Source organism: Pongo abelii, chromosome 16, assembly GCF_028885655.2.
Source record: "Pongo abelii isolate AG06213 chromosome 16, NHGRI_mPonAbe1-v2.0_pri, whole genome shotgun sequence".
In the NCBI taxonomy this organism is placed as follows: Eukaryota; Metazoa; Chordata; class Mammalia; order Primates; family Hominidae; genus Pongo; species Pongo abelii.
Window position 1 is genome coordinate 79,757,599 of NC_072001.2, and position 20,473 is coordinate 79,778,071.

The following is a 20,473-nucleotide window of genomic DNA, read 5'->3' on the forward strand; positions in this document are numbered from 1 at the left end:
ACAATATTGTTAACTATATGCACATTGCTGTAAAATGGATCTCTAGAACTTTTTCATCTCACTTGACTGAAACGCTAAACCTATTAAACAACTCTGCTTTCCCCTCCCCTTGGTCCCTGGCAACCACCATTCTACTTTGTTTCTATGAGGTTGATTCTTTTAGATATGTCATTTAAGTAGAATCATGCAGTATTTCTGTTTTTGTAATTGGCTTATTTCACTTACAGCGTCATCAAGGTTTATACATTATAGCATGTGACAGAATTCCCTTCTTTTTTAAGGTTGATTAATATTCCATTGTTTGTACAGTTGTCCCTCAGTACACACAGGGGATTCGTTCAGTGCTCCCTGTGTATACCCAAATCTGCATATTCTCAAGTTCTGCAGTCAGCTCTGTGGAAGCTGCATATATGGAAAGTCAGTCCTACATATGTGTGGATTTTGTATCCCATGGAGACTGCATTTTTGATCCATGTTTGGTTGAAAAAAAAATCTATGCATAAATAGACCTATGCAGTTCAAACTTGTGTTGTTTAAGAGTCAATTGTATATGCCACATTTTCTTTATCCACTCATTTGTTGATGAATATTTAGGTATTTCCACCTCTTGGCTCTTGTGAATAATGCTGAGGTGAACATGGCAGTGCAGACATCTATTCAAGATCCCAATTTTAATTATTTTGAATAAATACCCAGAAGCAGGATTGATGAATCATATGGTAGTTCTGTTTTTAATTTTTTTGAGGAAATTCCATACTTTTTTCCTTAGTGGCTGCACCAAAAGTGCACATTTCCAATATCACCACACTCCTACCAATACTTATTTTCTGATTTGTTTTATAACAGCCATCCTAACAGGTACGAGGTGATATCTCATTGTGGTTTTGATTTGCATTTTCACAATGATTAGTGATTTTGGTAATCTTTCCATATACCTGTTGTTCAACTGTATATTTTCTTTGAAGAAATGTCTATTTAAGCCCTTTGCTCATTTTTAATTGATTATCATATATTTTTGCTACTGAGTTGTAGTTCTTTATATATTTTGGATATTAACTTCTGACTTATTCCATTTGAGCTGCTATAACAAAATACTGTTATAAACAACAAACAAATTTATTTCTCACAGTTCAGGAAGTTAGGAAGTCCTGAGATCAAGATGCTGGCAGAAGTGGTGCTTTCTGGTTTATAGAAGGCGCTTTCCAGCTGTGACCTCATCTGACAGAAGGGGCAAGGCAGCTCTCTGGGGCATCTTTCATAAGGGTTCTGATCGTATTCATGAGGGCAAAGACCTCATGATGGAATCACCTTTCAAAGGCTCCTCCTCCTAATTCCATCACAGTGGTGATTAGGTTTCAACATATGAATTCTGGGGACACAAACATTCAGCCCACAGCACCCCTTTATCAGACATATGGTTTACAAATATTTTCTTTCATTCTGTACATTGCCTTTCTGCACTGTTGATTGTGTCCTCTGATGCGGAAGCTTTTTAGTTTAACGTAATCTCATTTATCTATTTTTGGCTTTTGTTGCCCCTGCTTTGGTGTCATATCCAACAAATCACAGTCAAGATCAATGTTATGAAGGTTTTCCCCTATGTTTTAATTTGGAGTTTTTTTAGTTCAAGTCTTATATTTAAGTGTTTAATCAGTTTTGAGTTCATTTTTGTGTATGGTGTAAGATAAGGGTCCAATATCATTCTTCTGCATGTGGATATCCAGTTTTCCCAACACAATTTATTGAAGACTATCTTTTTCCTGCTGTGTATTCCTGGCAATCTTGTCAAAGATCAGTTAATTGGCACTTTGAATATATCCCTCCACTCCCTTCTGGCCTGCAGGGTTTCTGCTGAGAAATATGTTGATAGTCTGAAGTGTGTTCCCTAGTACACAAGTCACTTTTTTCTTGTTTTCAAAATTCTCTTACTGTCTTTGAGAGTTTGACAATTTTATTATAATGTGTCTTGGTGTGTATTTCTTTATGTTGATCTTATTTGGGGTCCTTTAGTCTTCTTGAATCTGGATGTCCATTTTCTTTCCCAGATTTGGGAAGTTTTGGGTCATTATTTAAGTAAACTTTCTGCCCATTCCTTTCTCTCTTCTTCTTGTGAACTTTCCATAATGTGTATATGGGTTGGCGTATGCCACAAATCCCTTAGGCTTTCATCACTCTTTCTCATTCTTTCTCTTTTTGTTCCTCTAGGTGGATAACGTGAAATAACTTGTCTTGAGTTTGCTGTTTCTTTCTTCCGCTTGACTGAGTCTGCTGTTGAACCCCTATTGTGAATTTTTCAGTGTAGTTATTGTATTCTTCAGTTCCAAAATTGTTTGTTTTTTTTTTTTTTTTGTATTTTCTGTCTCTTTGTTGATATTCTCATTTTGCTCATGCATTGTTACCTTGAGCTCATAGAGCATCTTTATGAGGGGTATTTTGAATTCTTTCAGGTAATTCATGTCTTTGTTTCTTTAGGATTGGTTTGTGAAGATTTATCTTGCTCCTTTCTTCAGGCCATGTTTCCCTGTTTCTTCTACGTCTTGAGAGCTTTGTTGGGATCTGTGCACTTGACAAAAAAAGCCACTTCTTCCAGTCTTTATGAACTGGCTTTTGTAGTATGGAAAACCATCACTAATGAGCTCAGCTAGGGGTTCTGGGGGCCTCTGAAAACTTTGGTGGGGGATACAACTTCTCTAGGCCGATGTATGCAATTTCTCAACTAGAGATGCTTGCTGCTTTCTTATTCAAGTAATCATAATCTCTTCCTTCCTCTGGTATCTGTCTTTAGCACTATGATATGGTTTGGATTTGTGTCCCTGCCCAGAAGTCATGTTGAATTGTAACCTTCAATGTTGGAGGAAGGGCCTGGTGGGAGGTGACTGGATCATGGGGGTAGATGTCCCCCTTGCTGTTCTTGTGATAGTGAGTTTTCACAAGATCGGTTGTTTAAAAGTGTGTAGCATCTCCTCCTTCACTCTCCTCCTCCTTCTTCAGTCATGTAAAATGTACCTGCTTCCCCTTCATCTTCTGCTATGATTGTAAGTTTCTCAAGTACTGTACAGCCTGCAGAACTGTGAGTAAATTAAACCTCTTTTCTTTATAAATTACCCAGTCTCATGGAATTCTTTATAGCAGTGTGAAAACAGACTAATACACATTGCACTTTCTCTAGTTTTATGGCAGCAAGCCTCCCTGTTCTTTGTTGTTCTCAGCAGCATCCAAAGTATGCTAGTCCCAAGTCAGGCAAGACAGACAGCAGTCTTTCAGGCAGCCTTCCAAAAAGCTGGGATATTGTACACATGCTCCACTCTTCTCTCTCCCTCCCAGAGGAGAAGCTGAGAGTTGAGGTGTCTTTTTTTTTTTTTTTTAAGATAGGATCTCACTCTGTTGCCGAGACTGGAGTGCAGTGGCACAATCATGGCCCACTGTAGCTTTGAACTCCTGGCTTCAAGGTATTCAAGATATGATCAAATTAAACTTCTTCCCCCAAATCTTCCCAATTCCGCAAGTCAGAATGTATTCATTCATTCATCAAATACTGAATAAGCACCTATTATGTGCTAGGTACTCTACTAGGTTGTCTGAGCTACGTTGTAGCTCTGATAACATTATAGAACTTCTCATAGCTTCCTATAGTCATTAATATTTGCATATGCAATTTCTTCCTTCCTTAACTGTGGGCTTCTAGAGTGATGGAACTGTGTCCAACTCACCTCTGTAACCCAGGCATCTGTACAATGCTTTGGAAATAGTAATTAAAATGAAATACAAGAGTGCCAAAACAAACTCCACATGGCTAGAAGAAAACTGTCTCCTAAACCACCTGGGTTTGCTAAACATAACCAGAAAGACAACAGTACCTGAGGATAATCAGTTGTCTTATAAATAACACCAGATCACAATTAATTAGCTTCTTTTATGCTTTTTTCTATTCTTGTTGGAAAATGTATTGACAACTATTTTTTAATCCCTTATTTAAAGGATACTAATAAGTCAGTGGTCCATATTTCAGTTACATGTACATTAAAATCAGTTAGCAAGAAAAATGAAAATACACTCAAGTGATTTTCAGAAACATAAAAATCACCATCACCAACCACCCCAAACCAGGAAACACAACCTCCTTTACTCACTGCCACAAACCCAGTCACAGCAACAGTAAGAACTGACAGTGATAAAATAAAGGGCCCAAAAGGAATGAAAAAACTCAGAAAGTGCCATGTATAAGAAAAAAAAGGATAAAATGTGTTTGGCAAACTAATGTCCCAGGATCCCAGTTCCAAACTGAGCAAAATTCATGGGCAGAATAAACATAGAATGTGGTCAAATCCACTGAGAGATTAAAAGCTTTTCTGAGGTCAACAAACCTTGGGTTACAACGAAGGTTATTCAAAGGGAACTAGGGCTTTATTATTCAAAGGCAACTAGGGATTTCAAAGAAGAAGAAAATGATCAAGGTACCTACCAGCTTCAGGCCCACGGTTGGTACTTAATAAATGAGAGCTATTATGAGGAGCTGAGAACTAACTCAAATGTCCCTCTTTTGTGATGTCCCAGAGAGGATCACTGATTATCTTTCTTTGTGCTCCCATACTACTCCATACAGGCTGCCATCATATCATTTACTGTATGTACTAGGGTCCGAATGCTGTGTCCCTCCCAAATTCACATGTTGAAATATAATGCTTAATGTGATGATATCTGGAGATGGGGCCTGTGGGAGGTAATTTGGTCATAACGATGGAATCCTCATGAATGGGATTAGTGCCCTTATAAAAAGAGGCCAGAGAATTAGCTTGCAGTCTTTTTACCATCTGGGGATAAAGTGGACATGTCAGCAGTTTGAAATCTGAAAGAGGGCCCTCACCATAACTTATGGTGGTACTTTGATCTTGAACTTCCAGACTACAGAATGTGAGAAATAAATTACTGTTGTTTATAAGCCACCCAGTCTATGGTATTTTGTAACAGCAGCCTGGACTAAGACAATATGTCATCTATATTATGACATATGACATCTATACATAAGCAGAACCAAGATTCTTTCTTTAAGTCTTCTTGTTCATTCCCTCACATTTCAAATGCCATTCTCTTTCATTTCTTGTTCCATTCTCTTTCATTACTTGTTCTGTTCAAAGTAATGTCTCTTCTTCCACCACCAACATAGAATAATCTTCATGGAGTAAATTCTTCCAGATGATGCAGTATGAAATGATAGGAGAGCATGAAGTTTTTTTTTTTTTCATTCTTGTTTTGAAATAATTTTAAGTAAACAAATACTTTGCAAAAATAGAGCATTCCTTTAAACCCAGTGTCCCTTACTGTTAACATCTTACAAAAACAGTATAATAATTGAAAGGAGGAAATTAACATTGAGCCAATAAAACAGACTATTCTATAGATCTTACTTGAATTTCCAAGTTTTCCCACTGATGTCCTTTTTCTGGTCCAGGATCATACATTACATTTAATTGTTATGTCTCCTTAGTCTCCTCCATTCTGTGACAGTTCCTCACTTTTTCCTTGTCTTTCATGATATTGACGTTTTTGAAAAATATTAGTCAGTTATTGTGCAGAATGTCCCCCAACTTGGGTTTGATACACCTAGGTCTGATTCTTGGCTTTCTGACTTAATATCTATGCAGCCTTGGGCAAGTCAACCTCTCTGGGACTCAAATTTCCTCATCTTTGAAATGGAATAGTAATACTGATTTAAGAGGCTGTTTTCAAAATTAAATGAAGCAAATACATTAAAATCCCTGGGATATAAGGCCATACAACAAATGTTATCTTTTCTCCTTGTGCTGCCTTTCAAATATTTCTGATAGAATTTTTTTTTTTGCTAAAATTTCTTATTTATATTTTAATGCCTTATTTTTTAGACAAAATCATATATAATGTAGCCTTTGATTGATGACCCACTATCATCACTATAAAAAGCCATTGTTGTACTTGTGCAACAGTTCCAGATCTGTATTTTTGTTTGCTTTCCCTTATTGCTATTCCCTCTCAATGTCAATATGTCTGACTGTAAGGGCTTCATAATTCCATTTCTGATTTTCAGCTTGTGATGTATCAAAATTCATTTATTCACCCACACATACATACAATGATGTACTGAATCTACTAAGTGCCAGGTCCTATGTTAGAGTCTTGGAGATAGTGATAACTTACTTCCTGTCCTCAATGACTTTATGGCTAGTGGGGGAAACTGACAAGAAAATAGTTAAATACAGTTCAATGTCATCAGTTCTATCAGAGATGTAATGCTTAAGATCACATAAGAAGTATACTTAACCTGAATTTGGGGAAAGAGTCAGGCTGGGGAAGATTTCATGAAGAAGGTAACATTAAGCTTTGGTAAAGGACTGCAAAATGCATAGAAATTAACCAGATAGAGGTAATAGCTTGTAGTTTAAGGAAGAGTTACTAGAACTGTGTGCTGAGTAAAAGTACATCGGTTCTGAAAAATAAATCTCTTGTGTTATAAACTTGTAGCTTGAGAGCTATTTTGTGCCAATACCTCAGGGGCTTAGAAACTTCACCAGGAAACTCCTGGCGACTGCAGTTGACATACTTAAACCTTTGGCTATTACATTGAGCTTACCTCTTTCAACATCTGTGAACTGAAGTAAAATTTAAGGTGAAAATTGGCTGCTTGTTCCCATTTCAACAATATAACAAGTTTTCCCCTTCCTAACAGAGGAGTTTTCTTTTCTAAAATAATCTAAATATCCATCAAAAAGTCCTCTTAAACTGACCCTTTTAACTTAACCTGGCAAGAGAGGTTTTGAGGCTTTCCTAACGTTCTTCCTTTCTACAGTACTAATTCCTGTGGCTTTAGAGGTTTGGCTTTGCATCCAACTAATTCCAAAGCCCCAGTCTAACTATGTAAATCCATAACCTTGGCAAGTGTTATAAGTCTATTATCCATTAAGTATTGGAACTTAAAAGAATCCAATGCAAAAATTTCAAATTATTAATAAATTTGTCTGCCAGTCTCTACTCTCACAGTCATCTTCACTTTCTTCTGCTTTTTTTTTCATCTGGAGAGTAAATAAGTTGAATTCTTTTAGTTTTCTCCACAGGGACTATTTCTCAAACCTTAACTGCTTCTAACTCAAAGCAATAATATTACATACCGTCAACTGGTGTATCAGGAGGTCCATTAAGAAGGTAATCTTGTTACTAAACAGAACATCAATGCAGTTTTCCGAACAGTTATTGCAGGTGAGGTTGTAAACATTGATTGCATTGCAGAGAGACCTAAAAGAAGGGGAAAAACACCATTTATAAAACCCGAGCAGCTCTTCTTTAAACAATTAAAAATACATAAAACGAATGGTACGAAAGCAACAGGCATGAGATGGAAGTCACTTTAAAAACCAAGCCAAATATTATTAGGTACAAGGCCCATCAGCTAGATATAAAAGCTTATAATTTTCACCCAAAGCCCAGTGTTCACTGGTACCTAATAACTCTTACTAATTTCTATTAGCTACAGTTGCAGACAACGGAAACATATTTTACTAGTCTATGACAGTTTCTGAATACTCTAAGACTAGATGTTATCTAGGAACTCTGGTTCTTGAAATAATACCCAGAAAAAAAAGGAAAAGGGCTCTATCAAAACTTCTGTTGCTAGATCTCCTGGTCTAGGATAAGAAAGATCATGGAAGAAGAGAGCACCCATAAGGAGAAACTGGAGGCTCTCCGTGTAAGATAAGACCCTGGAGTTCTAGGGAGTGGACACCACACTGCTTGGAGGCGGGTCATAGATGAGTGCCTAAGCAGATGAAGACATCTTTCCCAGAGTGTAAAAACTGGCCTGCATGGGCCCAAACAGTTTAAGGTCAAACTGATCAAATAAATGTTTTTCTCTAGGAGGTTAAAAAAATATGCTGAAAAAACTATGAAGCCCCCAGAGCCTGAGCAATGTGAAGAAGGGGCAAGAACGACCCCAGCCTGACCAAAGTCTGCCTGCTGCTGCATTCCTGCATCCATGGCCTATGTCCTGCCACATCACTGCCATGCCCAAGAAAAAGCTGAAGGGGATGCTAAAGGCGACAGAGCCAAGGTGAAGAACAAGCCAGAGAAGATCCACAAGGTTGTCTGCTTAACCTGCTCCTCCAAAGCCAGAGCCCAACCCTAAAAAGTCCCCTGCAACAGAGAGAGAGGAGGTACCCACAAGGAAAAAGGAAAATGCTGACACTGGCAGGGAGGGGAATAACCCTGCAGAAAATGAAGATGCCAAAACAGACCAGGCACAGAAAGCTGAAGGTGCTGGAGATGCCAAGTGAAGCGTGTGCATTTTTGGTGACTGTGTACTTCTGGTGACTGTATAGTTTGAAATACTATTTTTATCAAGTTTTATAAAAATGCAAAATTTGTTTTACTTTTTTTTTACTCCTGCCTCAGCTTCCCCAGTAGCTGGGATTACAGGAACCTGCCACCATGCCCTGCTAATTTTTGTATTTTTAGTAGAGACGTGGTTTCACCATGTTGGCCAGGCTGGTCTCGAGCTCCTGACCTCAGGTGATCCACCCGCCTCGGCCTCTCAAAGTGAACGAACCACCATGCCTGGCCTTGTTTTACTTTTTCAAAGCTATGTTGTTAGCACACAGAACGCTTTACTGTTGTATTGTGGGGAAGGGTCATAGGTTACTAATAGAATGTCTCTGATGCTGGATTGATGTGGGGAAAACACCTTTCCCTTTCCATTTTGAGAGACTTCTTGATTCCCAGGAAGAGGGATTCCATGACTCTCAGACATGTAGCCACCTTGGCAGAAATCCCTTGTGGTATGAAAAAACAAATTAGTTGTTATATCCTCTTCTCCCTTGTCATCTTCAACACAGATTTAACTCCCTTAAACCCAAACTCTGTTGGGCCCTGACCCTCCAGTAATTGGTTAACAGTGTGTCAGGCAATCAGACTTTCCAGTGGTGCCACTGAGATGGAGCCCCCCAAAAAAGAGTAGAGTTTCCATTTCTAGACTGTGGATTTTCAGATTTTCAGATAAATTCTGCCATTTTTATTTCATTTCCTGGAAGTCAGGGTCAGTTCATGAAAAGCTGTTAAACAACATGCTAAAGGTGAAATGTCAACCCTCACTCTAAACTTTCCCTGTTCAGAGCGTAAAATGAAGACTTCACTGGGTTTTATAGTGGCTTTCTGATTTTGGTAGTCCATTGAAGAAGGGAGTTTAAAAGTTGTTGTACACCGTTATCGATTATCTGCCCATGTCCTGCCTGAAATAACCTGATTGTTTTTGGAAAGTAACTTTAATAAAGCTAGATATAGTTTGGCTTGGAAAAAAATGATATGCAATTGTTGAAAGAAACTCTTAGAGCAACAAGCTCAATGGGCACGACAGATTCCTGGATGTTTTGAATACTGTGACTAAAACCTGCATTGCCTGAGTGATCAATGTTTATTTTGGCCTGTCTGACTAAATCTCCTGCTTAAGTTCTAGGTAAAATTTTTTGATTTAGTCCCTTACAACCAAGTCTCTAGGACAGATCTTAAACATGTGATTCACAGACCAGCAGTATTGGGAACTTGCAAGAAATGCAAATTATCAAGCTCTAACCCAGACCTAGTAAACAGAAGCTCTGGGGATTTTAACAAGTTCTGCAGGTAATTCTGCTGCATATTGAAGTTAGAGAACCACTGCTCTCGGGTAGGGGTTCTGTATCTTGACTAAGCATTAGGATCACCTGTAGTTTCATTTTACTTTATTTATTTATTTATTTTTTTGAGACAGGGTCTAACTTTATCACCCAGGCTGGAGTGAAGTAGAACAATCTCGGCTCACTGCAACCTCTGACTCCTGGGTTCAAGCTATTCTCCCACCTCAGCCTCCCAAGGAGCTGGGATTACAGGTGTGTGCCACCACACCCATCAAATTTTTATATTTTTAGTAGAGACAGGTTTCCTCTTGTTGGCCAGGCTGGTCTTGAATTCCTGGCCTCATGTGATCCACCCACCTCAGCCTCCCAAAGTGTTGAGATTACAGGCGTGGGCCACCATGCCTGGTACCTGTAGATCTTTAAAAATATATGCTTGCCTGAATTCTTCCCTTGGTGATACTAGTTGGGAGATGGGGTAGGCTCCTGACATCTGAATGTTTCAAAATCTTTATGGACAATTTTGATGTGCAGCCAGAGTTATTTGTTCATTCAAAAAATATCTAACTTCTTATGATGTTCCAGGTATTGTACTAGGTGGATGAGACAGGCAAGTTCTCTGTCCTTATGGAGCTGATGCTCTAGTGGGAGAGAGATGGTGAAGAGAGCCCTTGTTATACTTGTAATCATCTGTCTGATACAGCTGTATACTGCTTCACATAATTGACAGGTTCCTGAAAAAAGGGCACAGTAGAATATACTGGTTAAGACTAGAGACATTGGAGTAAGATCCTAGTTAGAATCCTACTTCTACCATTCAAGATTTTAGCAAGTTAGTTACTAATTTCACATAATAGCATCCATGTTTTCACCTATAAAACTGGAATATCTAAACTTTGTATGGCTGTCATGAGAATTGAGATAATAGACGTAAAGTACTTAGGACAGTGCCTGGCACACGATTAAGTACTTAATAAATGGTAGCCCTTATTATGGCTATTAGTCTATTATTTGGGATATTAATCTTATTATTCTTAATGAATAAGGTATAAATAATATGTTAATAAACAGAATCAAATTAAAGCATGCTACGGATGCTTATTTCCAGGTTAGTAAAGCACAGTGCTTGCCAAATTTTTTCATGGTATGTTCACATAAATGCTGAAAGGACTAAGTTGATGGGAGCCAGGAGGAGACTCATCTGTTTCCAGCCTCACCCAATTTCCCTGAGTAATGAAAAAAAAAAAACCTTGACCCACATCTAACACATTTATGACATATCAGTTGGAGGTTCTATCTAGCAAATTCTTCACAGATGTCAACCAGCACCACTTCATTTATTTGATAACATGTCTAAATTTTCAAGAGTATTTTTCTATTTAATTTAAAAATAATGTGCATTTATGCTGATAAAAATAATTTTAAAAATAATTGTCATAAATTTGGGAAAGAGAACCACAAAGAAATACTAAAATACTATCAAGAGAAAATTTGGTATTTGTACTTCTAATCTTTTTCCTATTCTTATAAATAAATTTACATTTATTTTTTATCCCATTTTCCCATTTCTTAATTAATATATAATAATGAACAGTTCTCCATGACATCTAATATTCTTCTATAACACTAGCCTTTAATTTTTTTTTTAAGGGGGAGTCTAGCTCTGTTGCCCAGGCTAGAGTGCAGTGGCATGATCTCAGCTCACTGCAACTTCTGCCTCTTGGGTTCAAGCTATTCTCCTGCCTCAGCCTCCCGAGTAACTGGGATTACAGGCACACACCACCACACCCAGCTAATTTTTGTGTTTTTATCACCATGTTGGCCAGGCTGGTCTCGAACTCCTGACCTCAGGTGATCAACCTGCCTTGGCCTCCCAAAGTGCTGGGATTACAGGCGTGAGCCACCATGCCCCACCAGGTTTTAATTTTTAAGAAGAGCAGGGAAATTCTTTCTTCAAACAAAATCTTACTCAGAAGCTTGAACCAAAGAACTGATAAAATCAGAGTTGCTCTGGCTGAAGCAGAAGTTGGGGACCCAGCGACCTACCCTGCTCTCCCCTTTCAAAGACCCTTGAAAGCGTCCTTAGAGGCCTGGGGGTGTGTGTTCCTTTGCGATACGGTGAAAACTACTGAGCTAAGATCCAAGTAAAATTTAATTTGCTAACTTTCTGAATAGGTGATGATGACCACAGTACAATTATGCCAAAACAAAAAAAGTACATTATGAAAAGTTTCTCCCTATTACTCATGTCCCCCAGCCTCATCTTAGAAATCATCATGGTTACTGGTTTACATATCCTTCCAGAGACAATCTGTGCATATGAAAGCCTTTTATTCTCCCCTACACAAACAGTATCCTACAAGATTTGGAGGTTGAATGTGAGTCAGACATCTTCCTGTGGCTCTTGGCTGTTATTAGCAAGGTTTGGAAACATGAGACTTTCCTGCAGCAGCATTCTGGGGTCCATTTTCCAGCTTCCTGGCCATCAAAAATTAGTGGGAGAAGTCGTGCTAATTTCTCGTCTGTAGCTTCGGGTATATATTCTGTGGTTTCTTGGGTGTAAGAGATAGTTGTTGGTGTGGCATTAGCCACACATTTCCTCCCTAACTTGTGCTGGCCTCAGAAGGAGCAGCACCCCTGTGAATTTGTTTGGTATTGTTTTAGGAGTCAATCTAGAAGTCTTACAACAATTTTCTCCCTCGCCTCCCCTCCCCTCCCCTCCCCTGTACTTCCTCCCTCCCTCCCTCCCTTCCTTCCTTCCTTCCTTCCTTCCTTGTACAGGGTGTTGTTCTGTCACCCAGGCTGGAGTGCAGTGGCATGATCATAGCTCACTGCAGCCTGAAACTCCTAGGCTCAAGTGATGCTCCCACCTCAGCCTCCAGAGTAGCTGGGTCTACAGGTACACATCACCACACCCAGCTAATTTTTTTTTTTTTTTTGTAGAGACAGGGTATCACTATGTTGCCCAGGCTGGTCTTGACTTCCTGGCCTCAACTGATCCCTCCTTCCACCTAGGCCTCCCAAAGTGTTGGGATTATAGGCGTTAGCCAACACACCCAGCCTTCCAAGAATTTTCTAAGTACTTAATGTCTTCTACTAAGTTCCCTCTCTGAGTAAAATACTTAAACTGAGAAATACTGCATGGTCTTTAAAAGCTAAATAGTGTCTCATCCTGTGGATATAAAAATTTACTTCAATTAATCTCTTACTATTCTGTCCAATTTTCAATGTTATAAATAAAGTTGTTTTAACACAGTCAGAATTCTTAGTTGCAAACCATGGTGTTGGTGGGGGGAAGCTCAGGTTGATTTAAATAGAAAAGAAATTAATTGACAGGCTACTTGTGTATATAATAGAATTTGGAAAACTTAGGTGTTGAAGTTACACTTCCAGAACTCATATCTAAAGAACACACCAGACTGGTCTGCTGAAAAAAAAACCACTGGGCACCATATGAGACAGACTGAACTAACATTCTGACTTTGAACACTAGATATAGCTGCCTCAAACTCTCCAGAGAATACAGTTTGAGATGTCTTTGCTTCTTTACTTCATTGCCTTCAGAGTGAAAGTCTAGTGTGGGTATGGTGGATTGTAAAACCTTGGTCACATTCCTGTATCTTAAACACAATAAAGACTGGGAAGCAAATACTTGGCATTCTCAGGTTCTATAGTGAGAGAGCCATCTTATATGCTTGAGAATTCTGCAAATATAGGACAATGGCTGAGATGCTGTGCAGGTTAACAGCACAACCCATGTTTACAACAGCTGCTGAACAAATCATTCTGTACTACTCTGCCTTCTTCCCTAGGATAAATTTCCAATAATGATAATTTGAGTCAAAGAATATGAACATTTTATGAAGCCTTTTGATAGATATTATCAAATTTAAACTGCCCTCCAGAAAAAAAATTTTAATCAATTTATACCCCGAGAAAAATATTTTTTCCATGCTTTCACCAACATTAAATAATCTCATTAAAACAAATATTTACCAATTTGACAGCTAAATAAAACTGGTATTTTAAAGGTTACATTTCTTTGATTATCAGTATGATTAGAGATTTTTTCCAGTGTTTATTTGCCATGTCTATTTACATTTTCTTGCATTATCACGGTGTGCCTTCTACTCATTTTCTATTGGGGTGTGTTTTCCTTATTTATTTATAAGGCTCTTTACTGATAATATAGATGTTAACCCTTTTGGTCATATTTTAAAAATAACTTTTCCAGTTTATTGCTATCTTAATTTTTTTTTTTTAAGTTTTTTTTTTTGTCATAAATAACTTTTACATTTTTATTTGATACAATCTGCCAAACTTTTCCTTTAGGACATCTGAGATTTCTATCAGACTTAGAAAGGCCATTCTATTTGAATATTGTAAAAATATTCTTTTAAATTTACTTCTGGCGCTTTTATGAGCTTTGCCTTTGAATTCACAATATAAACTTGATTTGGGGATAAGGGAAAAAGACATTTACTTTCTTATTTTTCTTCAAAATAAAGTTGCTATTTATCGTTATCTTTCTGTTAATTGTTCTAGTTTGCTATTTTAAAATTTGGGGAGGAGGTTTTCATCTTTTAAAAATAACTTAGTAAGATTATCTCATTATAAATATGACAAATGGTTAATACATATTGTTAATATTTTTTTCAGCTTAACTTTTATCTTCCATTTTGCTTATGTTAAAGTTTTTAAAATATATTGAGACTAAACAATTCTATGTAGTCTAACAATTTTTGTAGTTTTCTTTTTCCTGCTTTTCCTTTTGTGCCTTAAAAATTCTCACTCTCACTATGAGATGAGGTAATTATTCATTTGTATCACCTTCTAACCATTTGTATTTATTTTCCTTGAATTATCACTGTGTATGGTAATTTTATGGTTTTCTAATTCACTGCTGATTCATTTAGAATTTATTTTGGTGTGTTGTGTGAGACAGGAGCCTGAATTTATTTTTCCCATGAAGAAGTATTAAATAAACCCTCCTTTCTCCACTGGTTTGAAATGCCATCTTTATCAGATTCTAATTGATAACTATCTATCATTGTGTCTATTTCACATTGTTTTGTGTATTGTAGCTTTATAGTAGAGTTAATATATAAAATTGCAGATCTCTAAAGGCTTTTAAAAATATTTCGGGGTATTAAGTTAAGAATAATGTGTGGAACATTACAACTCTATAGTTTATCCTATTTTCCCTTTGGTTTTGAACTATATTTATACAACCTTTATTTTTAATTTCTTTTTTTGTTTGTTTTATTCAATGGGATTCCTACTACTTGTTTCAAATCTTCTGTGCGTTATCATGAGGCATGAACAAACAACACACGGTATGGGACTAATGTCCTAATGCCCTCTGTGCTTTACATTATACAGAAAAGTCATTTATGGGTAAAGTGTGGAATGTATATCTACATAATCTTATGCTCACAAAACTCTCCTGAGAAACTTTCACAAAGAAACCACTTTCTGATGAGGAAAAAAAAGGATGAGGGAACCAAAAAACTCAGGGTCAGGAAAAACTTGTCCTTTCAGTAAAACTTGTTTGAAAGACAACCTCTATTTGAGGAGTACCTGTCTTAGAAAGATCACTCCTTTGAACCCAGCCTGGGTGGTCTACCCAAGCAGCTTTCCCTGTAATTTTAAACTCAAATGACTAGAAGCACTTTTTAACATCAAACAGAAAGCACCAGATTTTCAAAGTATCTTTTGAGAAGACATTAAAAACTTATTGTCCATCCTGTCAAAAGTACCCTGTGGTTGGGGGGTTTGAGATAAAGGCTTTCTGCTCCAAAAAATCATGAATATGTGAGTGAATTTTTGTGTCAGTAAGTCTTTTCACTGAAAATGTTTCCTCTCAAAAAACAGGGGATAGGAAAAGTATCATAAAATTGGGTCTTTTGACAATAAGTGCAGGACATATAGAAAAAGGACAGTAATAGAATACAAGTGTAGTACACACCTAAGACATTATAAAATAGTTAAACAGAAAAGCTCCAGGTGGTTGCCATGTGGGAAGGTTTAATAACATAACTTAGAAAGTACATAGTTTATATTCTTGTGCAGTCTGCAGTGGTTAAGGCTTAAAAAAAAAACACTGTTCACCAAAATCCATTGTCACACACCTGTGTCAAGAGAGCAACCATTTTTAAACAACTGCCAAAGGCAATTTCACAAAATCTACATGGGGGAGAGAGAATGGCTTTAAGTTCTGGCACAGTAAAATTCTGTGCCAAGTAGGGATAGCAAGTACCAGGATCACATAAATATGGCCGCAAAGAGAAACTTGGTGTTTTTATCAATTATCATTTTGCCCTCAAGTAAGAACAGAATTAGCCTGATGCGATAAATGTAAAAGGACAGATCCTCGCAAAACAAAGATGATTAGCAGTTGATATAGTATTAGTTTGATGAGAACCCTCTAGACTGGACCAGAACACCCAGACCTGGAGTTTTCCAATTCCTTAGGAAAGGGAGAGACAAATGTTAATACCAGAGCCCCAATGCATATGTAATTTACTGAGTATCTTTGGTTTGCACTAAGGATTTAATAAATAGCATACAGTTTACATGCATTTAGTCATTCTCAAATTATGCTTTATCTTTATAAAGCTCCAAATTAGTTTCTTTAGATATTATTTAAAAGAATTATGTGAAACTAGGGGGATCTAACTGTGCTTAGAAGTCTAAGGCCTGAAGTGAACCTAAGTCAGTGCCCCTCTCACAGAATGAGACGTGTAATCTAGGCCTGGCCCTGCAGGAGTGGCCCACCTGAAAGCACGTGTCAATTCTAGAGGCTGAAACTGAGACTTAGGTCAAACCACTGAAAACTATATTCTGTTACATAACCAGCCTAAGTTGCTTCTAGGCAAGATCCTTGTCTCATTCATTCTGTCGGGAGTCCTCATACTGTGCAGCACAAAGTCTGGCTGAGCACACAGATGTCTAATGAAGGAACAACTGTCTTCCTTGTTTAAAACATACAAGAATGTGTAACTGTGGAATATCTTAATACACTGATTAGCCCCATTCTCCACTATTCTACTTTTTTTTTTTTTTGAGACAGAGTCTCGCTCTGTCACCCAGGCTGGAATGCAGTGGTGTGATCTCGGCTCCCTGCAAGCTCTGCCTCCCGAGTTCATGCCATTCTCCTGCCTCAGCCTCCCTAGTAGCTGGGACGACAGGTGCCTGCCACTACGCCTGACTAATTTTTTTGTATTTTTGATAGAGACAGAGTTTCACCGTGTTAGCCAGGATGGTCTCGATCTCCTGACCTCATGATCCGCCCGCCTCGGCCTCCCAAAGTGCTGGGATTACAGGCATGAGCCACCGCGCCCGGCCCACTATTCTACTTTTTAATGCTCATTTGATCATGAACATTTATTCTCAGCCAATCTGGTTTATTCTCAGCATCAAATAAATATTTTATTTTTTGTAGGTATCAGGAATAAAATATGGACCCAACAGAGAGAACTGTGAAGTATCTAAAAGTTTTGAAGTGTATTTATAAAGAAGGAAAATTATTTTAGAACTTGAAAATTAGATTGTAGCTAAATTGCTTTATAAATATGCTGGGAGGCAAGATTAAAACTTATAAAAGTTATTTTATTAAGCTTTCACTGTAAGCAGTTTTGAGAGGAGACATAATCTGCTGATTCTGTGTAAAAGCTGAATTACGATGGGATTATATGACTGTTCATTTAACTACTGTTTATTGGGCATCTATTTATGTCTAGGCGCTATGCTGAGTGTAACAGGCAACAATGAAAAAAATTAGATACCTGTCCTGACCTCATATATGCTGCATATATGCATATATAATTTTTTTATTAAAATCATTTTTAATGAAATAAAACACAGATACAGAAAATTACACAAAAATATAGCTTAGTTAGTTGTTATAAGGAAAACATCCTTGAAATCACCACTCAGGTCCAGAATTTTGTTACTAAGAAGCCCCAGACATACTTTTCCTCATCCCAATTATAACCTCTCCTTCCCTGCAAAGTAGCTGCAATTCTGACATTTACAGTGATCACTTCCTTGCATTTTATTATGCTTTTATCGCCTAAGTGTGTATCTCCAGCACTGTGCATCCATGGTTAGTCTTACCTACTTTTAACAAAGTCTTTTAAAAATATGTCCAGATATGTCTTTTACATCTCTTTTAATCTGTGAAGTTCCCCTCCCTTCCTCTATTTTCTTTATAATTTTGCTGCCTGCATATACATGATGAAGTTCAAATGTTCCTTTTTCTTCAGCATTTCCTGAAAATTGGAAGTTGGATCTGGAGGCTTGATCAGACTCACGTTTGACCTCTTTTGGCAAGACTATAGGTGGTGGAGTTCTTTAATCAGCAGGTGCATAATATCTGAATGTCACTCTTTTTTTTTCAGGTTAGCAGTCACTGATGATCAATACCTAGAGCCATGAATTCATCAAAGGTTCACTCTTCAAGGGGTACAAAACTGTGATATTCAAATTCTATTATTTTGTTTCAATTTGTTAGATGAAATAATTTATAAGGAGACATTCCCTTCATATATTTGATTGCCTAGTGGTACAGCTCCACACAAATGTTTGAGATTTTCCTTTTATTTTTTCAGTTATCAACATAATGGGTTCCCTGTCATGCTTAGAAAGTGACAAGTTAGTTTCTTAGTTTTATTTTAAATATCACTAAAAACTCATGAATTATTAAAGAGCATCTATAAGAAACTATAGCTAACATCATATTTAATGATGAAAAACCAGATCTTTCCCCCCCAAGATTGGGGACAAGGTTAAGTATGTCCTCTCTCACCACTCCTATATACAGTAAGATAAGAAAAGGAAATATAAGATACACAGACTGGGAAGGAGGAAGTAAAACTTTACTTGTTTGAAGATGATATGATGGTCTATGTAGAAAGTTTCACAGATGTGACAAAAAGCCTCCTGGAATGAATAAGCAATTAAAGCAAAGTTGTAGGTCACACCTTGATAAAAGTCAACTGCCATCCTATATATTAGCAATGACAAATTGGAATTTGAAATTAAAAACATGGTATCATTTAAGTTAGCACCAAAAAAAGAGAAATATTCAAGTATAAATCTAACAAATATGTATATACCCTCACTATTCTAGATGAGGGAAAACTATAAAACTCTGATGGATGAAATTAAAGATCTAAATAAATGGAAAGATATTACATATTCATGGGAAGACTCAATAATGTTAAGATGTCAGTTCTTCCGGACTTGATCAATGCAGTCTCAATCAAAATCCAAGCTAGTTACTCCACTGATACTGATAAACTGATTTTAAAGTTTATATGGAGAGGCAAAAGATCCAGAATAGCCAACATAATATTAAATAAGAAGGATAAAGTTGGAAGACTGACTCTATGTGGCTACTAGTCTTATGATAAAGTTACACTAATCAAGAGAATGTGGTATTGGTGAAAAAAATAGACAAACAGATCAATGGAACAGAATAAGGGAGACCAGAATTAGAAGCACACAAATACAGTCAACTGACCTTTGATAAAGGAGCAAAGGCAACCAAACAAAGAACAATCATTTCAACAAACGGTGCTAGAACAACTGGACATTCACATGCAAAAAAAAAAAAACATCAATCTAGATGATTTTATATTTTTCACAAGTTAATTCAAGATGGATTGTATACCCAAATGTAAATCATAAAACCATAAAACTTCTAGAGAATACAAAGGAGAAACTCAAAATGATCCTGAGTTTGGTAATGAGTTTTCATATACAATATCAAAAACACACTCCATGAAAGAACAAATTGATATGTCGGAATTCATTAAAGCTAAAAACACTGCTCTGTGAAAAGCACTGTTAAGAGAACGAAAAGATAAGCCACAAACTAGGAGAAAAATACATGGAAAACACATATCTGATAAAGGACTTGTATCCAGAATATTCAAAGAACTCTTACAACTTAATACGAAGACAAAAAATCTAGTTAAAAAGTGGGCAAAAGATCTAATAGATACATCATCAAAGACACAGTATACAGATTGTAAATAATCATAGAAAAAGATATTCAATGTTACATGTCATAGAAGGATTACAAATTAAAACAAGATGCCATTATACACCTATTAGGATGGCTAAAATCCAAAGTACCTGACATCAGAAATGCGGTTGAGTATGTGGAGAAACAGGAGCTCACATTCGTTACTGGTGGGAATGCAAAATGATAAAGTCACATTGGAAGATAGTTTGGTAGTTTTTTATAAAGCTAAACATAGTCATCATATGATCCAGAATCACATTCCTACACATTTACTCAAATGACTTAAAAACATATCTACACAAAAAACTGCATGAGTATTCACAGAAGTTTTATTAATGATTGCCAAAACTTAGAAGCAACTAAGCTGTCCTTCAGTAGGTAAACAGATAAACAATCGATACACATTCATACAATGGATTATTATTCAGCAATAAAAAGAACTGAGCTATCAAGCCACAGAGAGACATGAGGGAACCTTAAATGCATATTGCTAAGTGAATGAAGTCAGTCTAAAAAGGGTACATGTTATATAACTTCAACTGTGTGATATTCTGGAAATGGTAACACTATACAAACAGTAAAAAGATCAGTGGCTGACCCCATAGAAATACAACCAGTAGAGAATATTACAAACACATCTATTTACATAAATAGATGTAGATTACATAGAAAATCTAGAAGAAATGAAAAAATTCCTGGATACATACACCCTCTCAAAACTGAACCAGGAAAAAAAATGGAATCCCTGAACAGACCAATAACAGGCTCTGAAACTGAGGCAGTAATAAATAGTCTACCAACTGAAAAAATCCCA

At 36.9% G+C, this 20,473-nt stretch overlaps 1 protein-coding gene across 28 annotated transcripts in view; it reads right to left on the reverse strand.

Moving 5' to 3' along the window:
* The window catches only part of SCAPER (S-phase cyclin A associated protein in the ER), a 555,380-nt gene that overhangs the window by 117,109 nt on the left and 417,798 nt on the right, over window positions 1–20,473 (reverse strand). For all 28 annotated transcript variants that reach the window (NM_001374332.1, XM_063716003.1, XM_063715996.1 and 25 more), the window contains 1 exon segment: window positions 7,140–7,263. In NM_001374332.1, the coding sequence (NP_001361261.1) occupies window positions 7,140–7,263 (124 nt within the window).